Raw genomic sequence first — 20,664 nt, 5'->3', positions numbered from 1 at the left:
ATGCAAATGATGGGGGAATCTACTATGGGTAGCAAAACCCCCCCCCCCCAAAACATATAAACCAGCCACAATATACTTACTGCGCTGGCGGCTCATTGTGGTTTGAAATGGCTGCCTCCTCTCCTGCTGTGTGGGCGATACAGATCAGCAAGTCACTCCCAGGAGGGCGGGCGATAAATTGCACGCTGGGAAAAAATGTCCCCTGATGCGTGCATTATGGACCCGATTAGAGTGATTCTATGTGCAGGATTCATCTCTTGGGTCAGACCCGATGCGCACGGGAAAGCGCATTGGGTCGGAGTGTATGCCAATAATGTGAGATTTGGTTTGATTGAATGATCCAATCTCACAAGTGAATGAGGGCCTTAAGTCCTGATAATTTAGGAGGTTGTAGGGGCCACTACACCATATTTTACATGTTATGCCCACACTATGAATGTACTCATTTGATCTCTGGTGTAAATACACCAGAAACTTAAACCATGCAATCTTGATTAATAAATATTATATACTTCATGTTATTCAGCCCACACTGACATCTAGACACCATCTTTAGTATGGGCAAAGATAAAACATGTTTTCTTTTTTCAAATGTTTAATCCATGAATAATTAATTTTTAAGTCTCTTATATTAAATGACTCTACCCAGAAATATGTTGTAGATTTGTGTAACAGAACAGGAAGTGGGTTGGACTTCCTGTTTCTATCAGTATGTGGAAATAAAATACACCAGCATGTACAATCCTCTGCATTCCTTGAAACAGTACCATTTCGGTTCGTAAAGCGTTGGTCCAAGCAGAGGAGTTCCCCTACTTTTAGTCATTCCATCATCAGGAACAACTTGAAGATTTCCCCAAACACCTGGAACCTATGGGAAATCTGGCATTCCATATTAATGTTGTCATGTTCGAACTTTCTGTCAGTGTCACTTCATTTTTTTCTTGTACCCATCAATAGGGTGACATGCCCATCTTTTACAAAAAAATTATGTATGTTTTTTGGAGGTGTGCTCCAATAAATGCCTGTTTTTAAGAAAACCTGATTCGTCCATCTGAAAGATACCTTTAAGGAAGTCTCCTTCGCAATGACTGAGTTTCGGGGTATGCATCATTCTTGGTCGTAACTTGTGCAAAGATACTTTTACAGGCTTTATTACAGGTATTCCCAACCACGGTCCTCAAGGCACACCAACAGTGCAGGTGTTAGTGATATCCAGGCTTCAGCACAGATGGTTTAATCAGAATCCCTCAGATACTAATTAAGTCACCTGTGCTCAAACCTGGATATCTAGAAAACCTGCACTGTTGGTGTGCCTTGAGGACCGTGGTTGGGAATGCCTGCTTTATTATATGCTATATCTTGTGAGTAATGGTAAGATTTTTTCATTATAAACATGCCTTTATGGGAACAGGTGCTGGACGGGGTCCCGACAGTCAGGATCCCGATTGTCAAAACACCGACAGCTGGGTTTCCGACGGCCACCTGCTATTTTCCCTCGTACGGGTCCACAAACCCCATAGAGGGAGAATAGAATAGTTGGCGAGCGTACCGAGCCCACAAGGGGCTTTGTTACACTCACCATATTGTCTGAGTCCGGCCAGTCGAGATCCCGACGTCGGGCTAATGACGGTCGGACCCCTATACCACACCCTATGGCAGGGCTGGGCAATTGCAGCCCTCCAGATGTTGATGAACTACACATCCCAGGATGCTTTGCATTAGTTTTGCTATGTGGCCATGCTGAAACTGATGCAAGGCATGCTTGGATGTGTAGTTCATCAACATCTGCAATTGCCCAGCCCTATGGGAACTAAATGATACGTAGCAAAGACACTGCCATCTTACATTCACCACACTAGGGGAGTTCCTTACATTATTTACTATATACATCATAGCACCAGTGTGTATCCTACTATCTTCTGTTTTATATTGCAATTTTTGAAGGTGGTAACCTTCATTAGTGATAGATGCGGTCAGGCTGCTGTGCTCGAAAGTAACACACCCCTACCCATTTTTTGCTGGTTAAATGCCCGCTTGCAGGGTCTCATCCCTGGCTTAATACTGGTGTCCCATCTCCATTGCTGGTTAAATGCCCACCTGCAGTGCTCTCTCCCTATTATAACTGTCAGTAGGATGCCGCCCCCTCTGTGCTCATCCAATGCCCACCTGAAGTGCCCCATCCCTGGCTTAATACTGGCACCCCATCTCGAGCGCTGGCTAAATGCCTCCTTGAAGTGTCTCATCCCTAGTTTACTTTTGGCACCCTGTATCCAGCGCAGGTTAAATGCGCGCTTGCAGTGACCTCTCCCTGTTTTAATTGCTGGGAGGGAGCCGCCACCTCTGCGCTCGTCCAATGCCTGCCTGAAGTGCCCACATTCAGAGTGGTCTGTGAATCAAACATTGCAGATATTGTGAAATCCATGTGATATCAATCCCCAGTTAGTTTTGTTTTCACTTGTTTACTTATTCATCGAGGGGTTTTAGAATCTTCTGTAACTACTGCAGCAGTTTTTGAGCTGCTGTGGTTGGGAAGGTTAGGTGAAAATAGAATTGTATAAGCATAAAACTTTGGACAGTCTGTCGGACAGGCCTTAAGACTAGTCATAAATAAAGAGGTCAAATATAGTGTAACTTCATAATTAAAATATATTTTCCACATTGAATCACTACCCTAATTCAAACCATGTTATTCTGTGTTGAGAAACGGTGTTTAACCAAAACATGAAAAAAATTACCACAAAAGTGTACACAAAAAAAAAAAACATAATATAAACCAGTGGTTCCCAACCTTTTTTCTCTCCCGTACCCCTTGATTAGGCTTTTCATTGATGAGTACCCCTCCTCTCAATTTAGGATATAGACAGTACTTATGAGTGCAGTGGACGTGAGCAGTATGCGTATCCTTATGCATTTCCTTATATTAACCCCTTCCCGACATTTGACGTATATATACACGTCATGGCCGGGAAGTACTTCCCGACACATGACGTATATATACGTCATGACTTCAAACTGTCACTGCGTCTAGAGACGCAGTGACAGAGGGACGATGTCTGCTGTCCCTGACAGCAGACATGTCCCTGCATGCCCAGGGGGGGCTGCGATGCCGCCCCCCGTCGGCGATCGCTGTGATTGGCTGTTCAGTGTGAACAGCCATTCACAGCGTTTTCTGTGTCACCGGCGAATAACGTTCGCCGGTGACACGGGATCGGAGGTGATTGGTGCTGTAAAGTACAGCACCAATCACCGCGGGGTGTAAGGGTGACACTGGTGTCACCCCACCACACCCCGCCCGCCCCCAAAGGCCGTGATTGGTTCGTCGGACCGACGGACCAATCACAGCCATGGAGGGGGGTTTAAACTAACGGTGACTGCACTGCAGATGCCATTCCGGTCTGGAATTGCGTGCAGTGCGGTCACCGTGCCCAGCTGCCGCCATATACTGACCAGAACCTTGCAAAATACTTACCTGATCACTGCCTGGATCTTGCTTCTTCTTGTGACATCCTGTGCTGTGTTGTGCTGCTGCGAGTTATTAGATAGAGAGATAGAGAGGCCTAGTGACAGAGAGTGCTATATTTTGTGCTGCTGCAGTGTAATAGAGTTATAGATAGAGAGAGATAGAGAGAGATAGTGACAGATTGTGCTATATATTTTTATATAACTGACTGCTGCCCCCCCTTTTGTGCTGATCAGTATAAATTAACTGATCAGCAACTTTTTGGGGGCGCAGGTTTTTTTTTATATATATATATACCTGTCAGTGCTGCTGCTGCAGTGTCATAGAGTGATAGATAGTGAGAGATAGAGAGAGATAGTGACAGAGAGTGATAGAGACTGCTATATTTTGTGTCTGCTGCCCCCCTTTTGTGCACCCCCAGCAACTTTTTGGGGGTGCAGGGGTTATTTTTCATATATATAACTGTCAGTGCTGCTGCTGCAGTGTCATAGAGTGATAGATAGTGAGAGATAGAGAGAGATAGTGACAGAGAGTGATAGAGAGTGCTAAATTTTGTGTCTGCTGCCCCCGCCTTTTGTGCTGATCACTATATCTGAGGTGATCAGCAACTTTTTGGGGGTGCAGAGGTTTTTTTTTTTATATATACCTGTCAGTTGCACTGTCAGTTGCACCAAAGGTTGTGCACCTGCTGCCCCTCACTGGTAATCAGTGTCGCATCACTGATCACCTTTTTTTTTTTTTGTGGGTGCTGTGGGGTCTTTTTTTAATTTTTTTTTACACACACTGTGATTTTGTGGGTGTCCTGTGGCCACTGTGCGCTGATCAGTGACGTACATCACTGATCAGATTTTTCGGCACAGGGTTGATCTATTTTTTTTTTTTTTTTTGATCAAATTCCTGTTGCCTTTGAGCGCTGTTCAGTGACGGACGTTACTGACCAACATCTGTGCTCAATTTTTGGCGCAGGACCTTTTTTTTTTTTTTTAACCCCTTCAATTTTTTTTTTTTAACCCCTTCAATTTTTTTTTTTAACCCCTTCAATTTTTTTTTTTGTATAAAGTATTTTTTTTTCTGCACTACATACACACTACACACTACATACCCCCCGGGTTGAAATAAAGTTTGTACCCCCCCCTACACTATACACGTGTTGAAACATTTCACTACCAGTAACACAAAAATAAAAATGGCATCCCAAATCTCATCCCAGTCATCCAGAAGAATGTATTCAGCGGAGGAGGCATATGCCATGCTTGCCTCTGACTCTGACACAGCCAGTGATGCAAGCGGGGAATTTGAAGGATTCGTCTTAAGCTCCTCTTCCTCCTCTGGTGATGAGGGACCCCCTCAAAGACGCCCCCGTAGAGCAGCTGAGACCCCTCCCCCAATAATTGATCTCGTATGGACCCCACCACCAGACAATTTTGAGCCCCAGGTTCCTGAGTTTTTGGCCATGCCAGGAATCCAATTTGATTCCACAGGTCTCAGAGAAATTGACTTTTTCAAATTATTTTTCTCTGATGATTTTATAAATTTAATGGTGGACCAAACTAATTTATATGCCCAGCAGTTTATTGCTCAAAACCCCACGTCATCATTTGCTAGGTGGACCCCTGTAGATGCAGTAGAGATGATGACGTTTTGGGGTCTGGTGTTTCATATGGGCATAGTAAAAAAGCCAGAAATTAGGCAATATTGGAGTACAGATGTTCTGTACAGCACCCTATTTTACCGTATGGCCATGCCCCGGGCTCGATTTGAGACGATCCTTAAATTTTTGCATTACAACGATAATGCACAGTGCCCACCCAGAGATGATCCCACCTTTGACCGGCTATTCAAAGTCAGGCCGGTCATTGATCATTTCAGTGCCAAATTTGAAGAGATGTACATCCCAGATAAATTCATTTGCATAGACGAGTCCCTTATACATTTTAAAGGAAGGGTTAAATTCCGCCAGTACCTTCCCAGTAAGAGGGCAAGGCATGGCATAAAAATGTATAAGCTGTGTGAAAGCACCTCAGGGTACACTCACAGGTTTAGGGTATATGAAGGGAAGGATTCAAGAATTGAACCGCCAGAATGCCCCCCCCTCCCTCGTAGGTGTTAGTGGAAAAATTGTCTGGGATTTAGTGCACCCCTTCCTGGATAAAGGTTATCACCTCTATGTGGATAACTTTTACACTAGCATCCCCCTGTTTAAGGCCCTTGGTTCAAGAGGTACAGCAGCTTGCGGTACTGTGCGCAAGAACCAAAGAGGCCTCCCAAAAACGCACATTGCCCAAGTAATGAGAAGGGGTGAAAGCAGGGGAATATGCACCGAAAATATGTTGTTGGTCAAATATAAGGACAAGAGGGATGTCCTTATACTGACAACAATTCACGGAGACAGTACCACCTCCGTCCCTGTACGAGGTACCAGTACCCACACTAGAGATGTGTCGTTCGCGAACGATCCGGCTCTTTTGAACGGATCCATCGAAAGAACGAGCGAGCCGCCGATCCCAAAATGGTGATCCGGATCGGTTTCGCTTAGCATTACATACAATACAATGCACATTGCATTGCTTGAGCTCAGCACTGCCCCCTTTGGCAGCTGAGATATTTTCTTCTAATTGGCTGCTTGTGCTGCTGCTGCTGCTGCTGCTGTGTCACGTGCAGATCTAGATTCTTCTGAATCTGGAAGCCCTGAGGGAGGTCTGACTACACACATCAACAGCAGACTAAGCAGAGCAGAGGCATTGGCACTGGCAGGCATTTCAAGATTGCTTCACCTGAGTTCACCAGTAGTATCACAGAAAGGTGTGTAGTAGAAGTATGAACACACAGACACACAGACATAAATTAGGCAGTGCACATGTGTTGTTTTTTTTTTACTAGATCTCTGTTTGCTGGGCTGTGTAGTACATTTAACTTTAATTTGGAGGGGGAGGGGGCCTTCTTTTAACTTTCATTTGGGGGGGGGGGGAGGGGGGGCTCGGCAATGAGCAAATTTAGTCTCCCTTGGCAACGAGCAAATTAATACCCCTTTTACACCGCTGCAAAACCCCGGGTCTTCAGCGGGTCAGACCCCTGTCAGCGGCAGTGTAAATGGGACACGCCGTGTCCCTTTATACGGGACTTCTACCCAGGTCCTGGGAACTGGATTGTTCGTCAGACAAGCGTTGGTCAGACAGTCACTAGGTCGACATGCAGAAAGGTCGACATGGGAAAAGGTTGACATGGGAAAAGGTAGACATGGACGTTAGGATGACATGAGGAAGGTCATAAGGTCGACATGGGGTTTTCGCTGTTTTTTGACCCGAATGTCAACACAGTTGACATGGACACAGTTGGAAGTGAGAATCGGACCCTCGCATCGCTCGCAATGCTTCGGGCACAGTGTCTCACTTCGCTCGCCACACTATTATAATCTCACTCCATGCCCTAGTGGAAGGTAGGGCATGAAATACCGCCTGTCGGCACATGTCGGCTCAAAAAACAGTGAAAATCCCCATGTCGACCTTCCTCATGTTGACCTATAACCATGTCGATCTTGTTCCACGTCGACCTTTCAGCATGTCGATCTAGTGTTGTTGACCTAATGTCGACCTAGATCAGTCGACCAAACGACTATCTATGTTAAGTGCACCACCTAGGTCAGGGTTAGAGAACCTTTGGCCCCAGCTGTTGTTGGACTACACATCCCAGCATTCCCTGCAACAGTGTTATCATGGCCAAATAGCAAATTGTAGCAAGGCATGCTGGGATGTGTAGTCCAACAACAGCTGGAGGGCCAAAGGTTCCCCATCTCTGACCTACGACTTTGCTCTGTTTCTGGACTTCCCTCTTAACGAATGATTGCTATTACCTGTTCTAAACAGGTAAATGGGCAAGAAAGGTGTTTCCACACAGGTAATAACAATCAAACATTAAGAGGGAAGTCCAGAAACAGAGCATTGTGTCCCTCCTGGAAAGGGTCATGTTGGGAGGTATGGTACACTAACTCAAACCATAAATAACTGTCTTTTTTACACAAACTGATCCGTAGAGCCGCCCAAAGGATCTAGATCTTTTCAGTGACCGACCCGGGTCGAGCCGGGTCCGCAAAAAGATCCGTTTTGCCCATCTCTAACCCACACCTCAAAACCTAATTGTATCCTGGATTACAATAGGTACATGGGCGGAGTGGATCTTTCAGATCAGGTACTGAAGCCGTACAGTGCCCTGCGGAAAACAAAAATCTGGTACAAGAAGCTGGCCGTGTATATCATCCAGATGGCACTGTATAACGCTTACGTGCTATTCCGTTCTACCGGCCAGAGGGGGACATTTAAGCACTTTCAAGAGGAAGTCATAAAGGGCCTAATATTTGGGAACCAGCAGGCAGAGGGCCCCAGTACTTCTAGTACTGGCCCCCGTATTGTACCAGGGCAGCATTTTCCGAACGAAATCCCCTCCACTGCAAGAAAGGGCATGACACAAAAAAGGTGCAAAGTTTGCTATAAAAAGGGAATAAGAAAGGAAACTATTTTCCACTGTGAAACTTGCCCCGACAAACCCGGCCTATGTATAAAGGAGTGTTTTAAAATATACCACACATCTATGGATTATTAGGTTCATCATTTCACCGTGCTTCGGGGGTCTTGCTAATGCCACATAGCACCCACCAACATTCCACCAGAATCTGAGCTGCAAAATCCAAAAATCACTCCTTCCCTTCTGAGTCCTGCCATGCACCCAACTGGTATTTTTTGGTCACATATGAGGCATTGCCATACTCGGGAGAAATTGGGGCACAGATTTTGGGGTGCTTTTTCTCCTTCATACCTTCTGAAAATGAAAAATTTTGTGCCAGAACTGCATTTTTGTGTAAAAAATGTAATTTTTCATTTTCACTGCCCAGTTGTACCACAATTGGTGAAACCCCTGGGGGTTTGAAATGTACACTATACCCCTAGATGAATTCCCTGAGGGGTGTAGTTTGCAAAATGGGGTCACTTGTGGGGGGGTTCCACTGTATTGGTGCTTTGGGGGTCTTGCTAATGCGACATAGCACCCACCAACATTCCACCAGAATTTGTGCTGCAAAATCCAAATATCACTCCTTCCCTTCTGAGTCCTGCCACTTTTTGGTCACACATGAGACATTGCCGTACTCGGGAGAAATTGGGGCACAGATTTTGGGGTGCTTTTTCTCCTTCATACCTTCTGAAAATGAAAAATTTTGAGCCAGAACTGCATTTTTGTGTAAAAAAATGTAATTTTTCATTTTCACTGCCCAGTTGTATCAAAATTGGTGAAACCCCTGGGGGTTTGAAATGTACACTATACCCCTAGATGAATTCCCTGAGGGGTGTAGTTTGCAAAATGGGGTCACTTGTGGGGGGGTTCCACTGTATTGGTGCTTGGGGGGTCTTGCTAATGCGACATAGCACCCACCAAAATTCCACCAGAATCTGAGCTGCAAAATCCAAAAATCACTCCTTCCCTTCTGAGTCCTGCCATGCACCCAAATGGTATTTTTTGGTCATATGTGAGGCATTGCCGTACTCGGGAGAAATTGGGGCACAGATTTTGGGGTGCTTTTTTTCCTTCATACCTTCTGAAAATGAAAAATTTTGAGCCAGAACTGCATTTTTGTGTAAAAAAATGTAATTTTTCATTTTCACTGCCCAGTTGTATCAAAATTGGTGAAACCCCTGGGGGTTTGAAATGTACACTATACCCCTAGATGAATTCCCTGAGGGGTGTAGTTTGCAAAATGGGGTCACTTGTGGGGGGGTTCCACTGTATTGGTGCTTGGGGGGTCTTGGTAATGCGACATAGCACCCACCAAAATTCCACCAGAATCTGAGCTGCAAAATCCAAAAATCACTCCTTCCCTTCTGAGTCCTGCCATGCACCCAAATGGTATTTTTTGGTCACATGTGAGGCATTGCCGTACTCGGGAGAAATTGGGGCACAGATTTTGGGGTGCTTTTTCTCCTTCATACCTTCTGAAAATGAAAAATTTTGAGCCAGAACTGCATTTTTGTGTAAAAAAATGTAATTTTTCATTTTCACTGCCCAGTTGTATCAAAATTGGTGAAACCCCTGGGGGTTTGAAATGTACACTATACCCCTAGATGAATTCCCTGAGGGGTGTAGTTTGCAAAATGGGGTCACTTGTGGGGGGTTCCACTGTATTGGTGCTTGGGGGGTCTTGCTAATGCAACATAGCACCCACCAACATTCCACCAGAATCTGAGCTGCAAAATCCAAAAATCACTCCTTTCTTTCTGAGTCCTGCCATGCACCCAAATGGTATTTTTTGGTCACATGTGAGGCATTGCCGTACTCGGGAGAAATTGGGGCACAGATTTTGGGGTGCTTTTTCTCCTTCATACCTTCTGAAAATGAAAAATTTTGAGCCAGAACTGCATTTTTGTGTAAAAAATTTAATTTTTCATTTTCACTGCCCAGTTGTACCACAATTGGTGAAACCCCTGGGGGTTTGAAATGTACACTATACCCCTAGATGAATTCCCTGAGGGGTGTAGTTTGCAAAATGTGGTCACTTGTAGGGGGGTTCCTAAATTTTAGCATCTTATGGTGCCTAGAAACCTACATGGTGCCTAAAAAATAATCTCATAAAAAGGAGGCTTCAAAATCAAGTAGGTGCTCCTTCTATTATGAAGCCTGTGGTTTGGTCAACGTGCACACTAGGACCACATATAGGATATTTATGAAAACAAAAGAATTGGGGGAATCAATTTTTAGTCACATTTCTCTAGTAAAATGTACTGTGTTCCTTAGAAAAATGTATTAAAATTGCAAATCTGCAAAAAAAATGAAATTTTGAAATTTCACCTACACTTTGTTTTAATTCCTGTGAAACACCTAAAGGGTTAACAAACTTCCAAAATGCTGTTTTGAATACTGTGAGGGGTGCAGTTTTTGAAATGGTATCATTTATGGGGGTGTCTCACATACAAGTCCCTCAAAGTTACATCAGAACTGAACTGGTCCCTAAAAAAATCAGTGTTTGAAATTTTCTTGAAAATTTGAGAATTTGCTATTCATATTGTAAGCCTCCTAGTGTCCAAAAAAATTAAAAGGAAGTTGAAATAATGATGGAAACATAAAGTAGACATATGGTCTATGTTAGTTATTAACTATTTTGAGTGGTATGATTATTTGTCTCACAAGCAGAAAATTTAACATTTTGCAAATTGCTAAATTTTCCATTTTTTTACGACATTTTGGTATTTTTCACAAAAAAACACAGACTGTATCGACCCAAATTTACCACTAATTTGAAGTACAATGTGTCACGAAAAAACAATCTCAAAATCACTGGGATAAGTAAAAGCAAAAAAAAGTTATCCCCACTTAAGTGATACATGTCAGATTTGAAAAAAAGGGCTCTGTCAGGAACGCAAAAACTGGCTCTGTCAGGAAGGGGTTAAGGGGTAGCGGACAGGAATCGTGCCCTTCCATGTCTGCCCGCTGGTTGTGTATTATCTCCAGGGTTCCCACTAACACCTGTAGGATTAATGCTGCGGCTTCTTCCACCCGTGTCAGTGCAGGGCAGACGATCACTGATGTCTGATGGCAGCACGGGTAGCTCCCATTGGATTGTTGGTCAGGCAAAAGCACAATGAGATGCTGAAGACAGAACCATAAGTGACACAACATGGTTCTTCTCCATAGCAATGGGTCTTCTTCTGCCATCAAAATACTTTTTTTCATCTTCCGCCATTACCAATATTATTTTCAAATACCCCCAACTGGTCTGCAGAGTATATCAGTAGTTCCCAACCTGGAGTAAATAATCGTTTTATGTAAACTGTTAAAACACTTATGGTGTGTGCACAGTCAGATGTGCCTTCAGATACTATCCACAATCCGATCAGATCGGATCGTGGATAGTATCTGAAGGCACATCCGATTTGCATACAACCTTGACTATATAGTGCAGATCTGCATTATATAGTCAAGGCTTTGTCTTGCGATATGTGAACGCGCATCAGATCGGGATCTGAAGGGTTAAAACCCTTGCGATCTGCATCCGATTCCAAACCGATGTTGACTATATCGTCAACATCGGAAGGCAAAAAGTACCGTGTGTACACACCATTAGATACTGCTTGCATAAAATATTTAGCTGAATGCCAGTGGAAGGCAATGTAAGAAACCTGGTGTATTTTTCGTTTTGTTATAGACACAAAAGCAAATACTATTTTTTTATTTTTAGACTTCCATCTTCAAGAACTTTTCTCCCATGGCACACCATCTCTCTTCGCTCAGATAAAGAGATTGTTTGCTTGTTAGTTGGTCCATAAATCAATCACTCCAGTCACAAGCCATAAGGCTGCTAGGTACAGGAATTTCAAGATTACGCTGGAAAGAAAATAGACATACAGTATTAATATTTCAAACTATCTGGTATTTATAATTTACAATTAAATCTGTGATGAAGCAAGATGGGTTGGGGTCATTTAGTCTACAGCATGATGGTCGACAGTCATTAGGTGGACACCATTGGGTCAACATGGGAAAAAGGTCATTAGTTCGGCAGTGTCTACTTTTTTTTACTGTTTTTTGACCCGAATGTCAACACAGTCGACATGAACACAGTTTAAAGTGCACCGCATCTGCTCGCAATGCTTCGGACACGGTGCCTTGTTATGCTTGGCACACTATTTTATTCTACCACCACACCCTAGTGGATGGTGGGGCATGAAATACCGCCTGTCAGCACCTCGGCTCAAAAAAACCCCATGTTGACCTTTTGACTGTCAAACTCACCATGTGACCTTCAAATGTAATCCACAAAGCGCACTGTTAATCGTTTTGTACATAATGCGTTATACCAAAGAGATTGTATTTAATTGTATAAGTGTCATAGTTTCATTTGTGGTGCCTTTGGGAACAGGAGTAAAACAAAAAAATCCTGAAAATTGTAAAAAAATAATAATCTCTATCTCTGAAACACTGCCATCTCTTGGCAGTGAGTGAACTTACATCTCTCTCAGAGGCAGCTAGCTTTCAAAGCTTTTGCTTTGAGCAGGCTTACATACGTGTAAGAAAGAAGTCGCAGGGAGCCAAGTTGGGCGAATACGGCGGATGTGGCAATAATTCATTGCGCAATATATGCGAATTGGCCGCAACAATTCCAGATGAGGGAGCTGGTGCATTGTTGTGATGGATAGAAACCCACTAACCTATGAATATATGCAGGACTCCCACAAGCTCACTAAACAGCAGGTTATGGATTTTTTGCATAGCAGGCAGATGTACCAACATTTCAAGAGCCATCGGTCTCTATCAAGGAGCACAGTTTGGGAACAGTTTGATTAAAGAGACCGTTGGGTCTTGAATGTTGGTACATCTGCCTGCTGTGAGAAAGAAAATATCTATATATCTATTTAGGTAGATATATATCTATATCTATCTAAACATCTATACCTATATCTATCTATATATGGGCGGTTATACCCAGCACTCCAGATAGATAACTTGCCTGGTGCCTTCCGTGGGGCACACTGTTTGCACAGGAGCCAAAATTATGTGGCGCGGTGACGGCAGCACTCAGGGCTTAGTACAAGTACCAACAGCCTCCTTGCATCAGGATAGCACTTGCATCAAAAAACATGCAGCCACTGGGGTGTCATCCAGAACCAAAATAGTCTATAAATATAGAAAATATTATGAAGCACTCTCCAGCTTAGTACTGCAAATAAAACATTGCTGCAATTGTTAATCAAACTTGCATCATAGTACAGGTAAATTCATAGTCAACGTGTAGGATGCTCTCACCTGTCTTCTGCCTTCTCCGCTTCCTGCTACTGGCTGGCTAACAAAACTGAGGAGCTGAGCATAGAGGCGGGGTTGTAGGGGAGAAAAGCCGTGCATCCTGGGAAACCTTAAAGGTTTCGCTGATTGGTGCCATGGTCCTCTGGATCCACCTACAACCCCAATGTCACCCTCTGGGTCCCATGAACCTCAAAGAAAGGTAACCTAAGGCAGGTCTACCATAACTAGTTTCTTCTTCGGGTTTCATGGTCCCCACAGGATGACATTGTTGATGTCCAAAAGCAGTACTCAAGGGAGTACTGAGGTGTCAGAAGAACAAGACAACCAAAAGGAAGCATCCTGTAACGTATCAAATGCATAGAACTTTGTGAATGTATAAACAATTGACCATCTTGCAGCCTTGGACTACCGATCTGGTGGAATGTGCATTAATCGATAATGTCAGAGGAAGATCAGCTTGCTGAATTAACATGTGTATCCTGTGAGCCAATTGTGCCTGGAGGAGAGCTACTGTCATGTTCAAGTGCGTCCAGAGGACTTCCTTGGATTGTGCTAGGAGAAGGTCGTCACTCTCTGCTGATGAAGAAGAGCCGCCATCACCGTCATGGTTTTTGTAAAAACTCGGGGAGCAGTTGAAAGGCCGAATGGCAGGGCCTGAAATTAAAAGTGGCGTTCCAGGACTGCAAAGCGAAGGAAACGCTGATGTGTCGATCTTATGGGGATGTGGAGATATGCGTCCTGGATATCCAGGGACGCCATGAGATCTCCTGGTTCTATTGAGTGGAGAATGGATCTGAGTGATTCCATGCGGAACTTCGGCACCCGAAGGAACTGGTTAAGCCTTTTGAGATTGAGAATCGGGCGGAAGGATCTGTCCGGTTTGCTGACTAAAAAGATTCAAGTAAAATCCCAGTCCCCTCTGAGCAGGGGGAACCGCTGTTATCGCCTGTTGGTGTAAAAGTGCAGAGATTGCTGTCTCGAGGGCGGTGGCCGTCAACAGGTCTGCAGGAAGACCTGTGGTAAAGAACTCGGTAGGTGGGCTGGACCGAAAGGTGAGGGAGTAACCCTGCGATACGACGTCCAACACCCAAGAGTCTGTTGAGTTTACCCAGTTTCCTGCGAACAGAAGGTGACCCTCAACTGCCATTTCTGGCAAATTGGGGCCTCTGGCGTCAGGCTGCAGGTTTATCGGCCTGTTTAAGAACCTGTCTGCGACCTGTCCATTGCTTGGGCTTTTGTTTCTTAGGGAGGGTGGACTGAAATCTTGCAGATGTATGACCTCTGGCCTTACTCTGTGGCCTAAAGAAATGAAAGGACTGCTTAGGCTTTGAAACCCCCAAAGGAAGAAAAGCTGTCTTTGAGGCAGCAAGGGAAGTAACAATCTTATCCAATTCTGGACCAAACAGTACTGTCCCTGTAAAAGGCAAGGCCTCTAAGGCCTTTTTAGAATCATTGTCTGCCTTCCATGATCTCAGCCAAAGTGCCCTCTTCGCGGCTACTGAGAGGGCCGACACTTTTGAAGAGAACACCCCATCATCCAGAACACCTTCGCTAAGATAGGTGTTTGCCTCCCTGATGTTGTCTACAAGGGCTAGTAGTTCAGATCTGAGAGTGCCAGATTGAAGGCCCTCTAGTAATTCATCTGCCTAGTGACCGATGGCCATTGTAGTCCAGGCCCCTGCAAATGATGGGCGAACTGCCGCCCCTGCATTGGAGTAGATAGACTTAAGAAATTGATCCAACTTCTTATCTACTGGATCTTTGTGTGACATAACGCCTGGAATAGGGAGTGTAGTGGACTTTACTAGTCTAGTAACATGAGCGTCCACTTGAGGTGGTGCCTCCCATTTGGTGTAATACTCAGGGATAGGATAAAAGTTTGAAATCCGCTTAGAGAGCAGGAATTTCTTATTTGGGTGTTTCCAAGCCTCTTGGAAAATCTTATCCAACTGAGAGGACTGTGGAAAAACTGCCGGTCCTTTTTCTTCCTTTTAAAGATAGGACCTTTCTGAAGGAGGTAGGGACTCTGATTCCTTCACATTTAATGACAGTCTAATAGATTTAATCAGGCTGCCGACCCTGGCCTGGGTCACATGATCCTCATCAGGTTTGGGATCATCCTCATCAGCAGGATCTGGATTATCGTCAGTGTCTGTGCCCTGCGTAAGCAAGGGTTGTAACCTGCTGGGTCTTGCAGGCGCGTGTGCACCAGCCGTGTCTAGAGCACTGATAGCATCTAACGCTTGTTGTAAAGAACTAGACACCTGTACTAAGCCCTGGACAGACTGACAGGCCCTATACCCACCCAGGTTCCTCTGGCTGGTGTGCAATTTGTGGCACAGGAGGGGTTACCATTGTACGCGAGGCTGAGACACCAGTTCCCTCATTGCAGAGGACAAGACATTAGCCCAGTCAGGCTCGCAGGGAACTTCCTCAGTTGCCCGCGGACTGGGTCCCGGCAGAGTGCAACGTTCCCATACACCAGTATGGTCCTGCTCAGCACATGCAAAGTTTTCATTACATGCAGTACATGTATATGCCCGCAGCGCTGGAGCGTTACCCTTGCCCCTAGAAGACATTGTAAAAGAGGTGGCTAATAATATAAGTTATTCACACAATAGTGAGAATAACTTAAGGTGGAAGTACTGTACACAGACACTAATAAAGGAATCAGTGACTAATACTGCAACCTGTTAGCCAGCACTGGGGATGACTGAGCGAACTACTCACATCCAGTAACATAATAAACTGCAGAAAATAAATAACACACAGTATTACAGTCAGTATCTGTACAGAAAACTTTCTCACAAAAAGAAAGGTATATGCACTATCACCCTGCACCCGCACCAAAGAGTGGGGTGAGGGGGTTTAACCTGAGCACTGAAAACAGTGGAGGCACAGGGGGACGATTTCAGGGCTCCTCTCCTCAGAACAGTCAGCTGCCGACAGAAGCAGAATTCTTAAGATGGACACCACGCTCAGAGAGGGGGAGGAGAGGAGCTCCCTCGGTGGGAAGCTCCGGAGCAAGTCACAGCCGAGGGGCCGGGGTGGAGAACTCAGTGACTCCGTCCCCTCCTGGAACCACACAGGACTACATAGTTATAGAAAAAACCCTGGTGGTCTAGTGGTATCCACAGCATAAGCTGGGTGCCGCTGCCAGGACCCGCCAGTGACGTCACCCTGCACCGGCGCTGTGAGCCGCGTATCTGGCTTCCCGCGAACGGGAATCTCTTACCTGCCTGCTTCACCCGGCCGCGGCTCCCTCCTAGTGCAGAGAGGTGACTGAACAACGCTAGCCGAAAGGTCAGCGTGTCAGTCACGGGAATGAAGCGTTGTGTTTCAGAGGCAGCGCTTGTTATGCTGCTGTTACTCTGACGGAAAAAGAAAACAGACAGAATAAAATAAATTTTAGGGGCTGAAAGCCCCTCTCCTTGAAAATTGTGCCCTGTTCCTCAGAGCACCAAGGAAAAAATTGGTCTCTGAGGACAGGAAGGGGTATTAGGGGGAGGAGTTACAGGCTGCACTCTCTCAAAGACATAGTACTCCTTGGTGCCTGGTCCTCCCAGACCTGGAATACCCCAGTTTCTCAGCATCCACCTGTGCCGTTAGAAAAAGTAAGCTGGATGTGGAACAACCAACCACAGTTTGAGAGATTACATTCTGAAATACAAACAAGATTTGAAATGAAAACAAGCTGTAAATGGTACAGATTACGATATGAAGATGGTTATGTGAAATATATTTACCTGTGCATTGCAGTAAACTTTTTGTACAGCATCAGAAAATTAATCTGCAGCTCTGAATCCTTAAACACACTTGTAATGTCCACCACCATGACATCCATGATATCCATAGAGATTTAAAACGTTGGCTCTTGCAGCATTGCCAATAGATGAAGCAAACCCTTTTCTTTCAGGCACCCAAAACCCTAAAATCCTAAAATATACAAGAGTAGTAAGTAAGAAGAGCTAACAATATTAAAATCTAAACATAAAATGGTACTTGTGTATTATCACGGCGCCCAAGATTCCTGCGTACGGCACCATAGGAAAATCGCATCGGCCATTTTAAGTGATTTTTTAATGTAATTTATTTACTGCTCTGTATGCCCCCGGGGATCGCATCGCACCTCCTGCAAAATCGGATGCAATTTTATAGGGTGTACGATGCCATGACAATACCTATACCCTAATATCATTGTATGATATACAAAGTTTTACATACCCCCTCACTATCCACGCCACCCCGAAGCGTGGCGCGTCCTTCGACGTTTTCATTCCCACACTATCCACGTCGGCGTGGAGTTGATTTTATATAGTGTGGGGAGCGCAGCGAGACACCGTGCTCGAAGCATGGCAAGTGCACGCGGATTACTTTACATGTATTCCGCTGCGCTCGCCACGCTTCGGGTTTGGTGGCTCATTGCGCTCACCAAACTATATAGAATTAATTCTACTGCGAACTCTAGAAAGGTAGCTTACAGCACATCACCACATATCAGGATGCCATACTTGTAGGTTTTTTACTGTAATATTCATAGAAAACTTTGTATATTAAGTACAAATAAGCTAGACATAGGACTGAAACGGTCAGGAAGGTAGCTTAGAGCATATGCCATACTTCTGGTTTTATGATCCAAATAGTCATAGAAACCTTTGCATATTAAGTACATACAAGCAGGATATTTAATATGAAAAGCTAGTTATGTGAACTTAATACAGGATATATTTACCTGTGCATTCAAACCCATAACTTATTGAGTGGCAGCTTCAGGGACTCACTAGGCAACACTGTCTCCTGGTGCCTGCTTGTAATGTCCATAAGAGCTGTCCATAACATTCAGTATTTGAAGGCATCGGCTTCCCTTTGCAACATTTCCAATGGATGAAGCGTTCAATTTTCTTTCAGGTAACCCAATATAACAATATTCAATAGCGTAGCTGTGAGAAGTGGAAAAGAAACATTCAATCTCAGAACAATGGTAAACTACAAATTGTAAATAAATTGCACAACTCTACAGGAAGTCTACGCATTATGTAAGGCAACCATTCAGAACTGGGTCCACTGAAAACTTGGACCATTAGGCAGATTGGAAATGCTTTATTAGGATAGGATATTAGGATATTTTAAGTAAAAGCAAGCTGGATATGGGAGTGGAAACTTCAGATAGTTTTACATTTCATTGTGCATTGTGGTGCCTATTAGGATTTTAAATTAAAGCAAGCTGCTGCTAAGAATAAAATGTTAGGATAGGTACCGGTAAGAGGGGCTCTACTGATGGTTGTGGGGTGGCAGAAATCTGGTTTAACTGAGAATTTCAAAATATTAGGGATTTAATTAAAATACAGATAAAATTGAGGTGGAACATTAGGAATGGGAACCATCCAGCATAATGCAATGTCGCACGGCACCATACGGCACAACATAATGCTCTACTGATGGTTGTGGGGAGACAGAACTCTGGTGTAACCCAGAATTTCAAATGATTAGGGATTTAAATAAAGGATAGATGAAAAGGAGGTGGTACGTTAGGAATGGGATCATACAGCAAAACATAATGCTCTGCTGATTGTTGTGGGGAGGCAGAACTCTGGTTTAACCCAGAATTTCAAATTATTAGGGATTTAAATGACAGCAAATGAAAAAAAAAAAAGGATCAATTACAAAGAAAGTTAATCTAAATATACGCAAAATGTAGAAAGGATATTTACCTGTGTATTGAAGTCCATAAACATCTCTTCCATCAGCTTCAGAGTCTTAATTGTCTGCAGCAATGTACCCCGATGCCTGTTTAATATCCACCACAAAGCCATCTATAATATCTTCAGGGTTGGTAGACATTGCCATCCTCTTGGAACTTTGCCAGTTGATAAAGACATTTTCTTTCAGGTACCCAAAAACGTAAAATATTCAATATAGTAGCTGCTGCAGTGAGAAGAGGAGAGTTATACGGTTTACAGAGTTTACTAGTACTGAAAATCTTGATTGGCAAACCACCATGTCTAAAGGACACCAGGAGAGCACCATACTTCACAGGGAATCAATACAGCACACCATATACTTTTAGAAAAGGAAAAAAAGAAACAATTAAGATTCTAAAGCAGTGAAACTAAGGGGGTATTCAATGTTGGGTCACGGCTGTCGAGCTGGCCCGACAGCCGTTACACTTTCCCGTTCTCTGTCTGCTTACCCGAGAATTTGCATGCGTAATTCAATGCCCCGCCTGCAGCGATATGAGAAGGGGGCGTGGCCGCGAGAATAAGCCGGGATCTCATCTTCCTGGCCATCCTCGGCAGAACGACCCAGACTACATGTTAAGTCTGGCTCGTGCTGCCGGGGAAGAGCCCCTGTGCAGTGCTGCCGGGGAAGAGCCCCTGTGCAGTGCTGCCGGGGAAGAGCCCCTGTGCAGTGCTGCCGGGGAAGAGCCCCTGTGCAGTGCTGCCGGGGAAGAGCCCCTGTGCAGTGCTGCCGGGGAAGAGCCCCTGTGCAGTGCTGCCGGAGAAGAGCCCCTGTGCAGTGCTGCCGGGGAAGAGCCCCTGTGCAGTGCTGCCGGGGAAGAGCCCCTGTGCAGTGCTGCCGGGGAAGAGCCCCTGTGCAGTGCTGCCGGGGAAGAGCCCCTGTGCAATGCTGCCGGGGAAGAGCCCCTGTGCAATGCTGCCGGGGAAGAGCCCCTGTGCAATGCTGCCGGGGAAGAGCCCCTGTTCTGAAAATAGCTTACTGATAATAGAGGCTGATAATAGATTACTCCCAAAATTAGAAACTATTTGCATATTAAATAGCTGATAACAGGACCCAAACTGCCAGAGAGGCAGCTTACAGTATTACACCATAATGCAATACTTTTGGTTTTATGATCAAAACAATCACACAACCCTTTGGATATTAAGAAAAATCTAGCTGGACATAGGACTGAAACCACTAGGACAATACAGCACAATGCTGCAACTTACGGAGCTGCATGATGCCATATTGATGGTTTTTAGGGACACTGAAAATAGATTGCATTGCTGGGTGTTATCCATTAGGAGATCAACAGAATGTTAACAGGATCTGGGGACCAACATCATCAGTTAAGCACAAAACTGCATAATGACAATGCTGCCATACCAACGGAATTAGTGATGCTGATAATAGATTACACCCAAAATTAGAAACATATTAAATAATAGCTGATAAAAGGACCCAAACTGCCAGAGAGGCAGCTTACAGTATTACACCATAATGCAATACTTTTGGTTTTATGATCAAAATAATCATACAACCCTTGGATATTCTGAAAAACCGAGCTGGACATAGGACTGAAACCACCAAGGAGGCAGCTTAAAGCATAACACCATAATGCATGATGTCATACTTTTGGTTCCATGATCAAAAAAAAAAATCATACAACCCTTTAAAATGCTCACAAAAGCAGCTTCCTGCAC

The 20,664-nt window shown here is 44.5% G+C and overlaps 1 protein-coding gene across 6 annotated transcripts in view; it reads right to left on the bottom strand.

Moving 5' to 3' along the window:
• Window positions 1-11,604: 11,604 nt before the first annotated feature.
• The window catches only part of LOC146080794 (protein PTHB1-like), a 34,457-nt gene continuing 25,397 nt past the window's right edge, over window positions 11,605-20,664 (bottom strand). The window contains exons 6-10 of one of the 6 annotated variants that reach the window (XM_083188453.1): window positions 18,952-19,165; window positions 17,973-18,180; window positions 16,987-17,176; window positions 12,948-13,114; window positions 11,605-11,824 (exon numbers count right to left, since the gene is read on the bottom strand). In XM_083188453.1, coding sequence (XP_083044579.1) covers window positions 19,065-19,165 — 101 coding nt within the window. In that variant the 3' untranslated portion in view covers window positions 11,605-11,824; window positions 12,948-13,114; window positions 16,987-17,176; window positions 17,973-18,180; window positions 18,952-19,064. Of the gene's footprint in view, window positions 11,825-12,947; window positions 17,177-17,972; window positions 18,181-18,951; window positions 19,166-20,664 lie in introns of those variants that run through there. The other 5 variants (XM_083188452.1, XM_083188454.1, XM_083188455.1 and 2 more) reach the window with 5 other exon arrangements.

This window comes from Crinia signifera, chromosome 5 (assembly GCF_055691185.1).
Source record: "Crinia signifera chromosome 5, ASM5569118v1, whole genome shotgun sequence".
NCBI lineage: Eukaryota > Metazoa > Chordata > Amphibia > Anura > Myobatrachidae > Crinia > Crinia signifera.
Note: the sequence above shows the minus strand (reverse complement) of the source record. Positions and strands in the feature narration are given on the sequence as shown.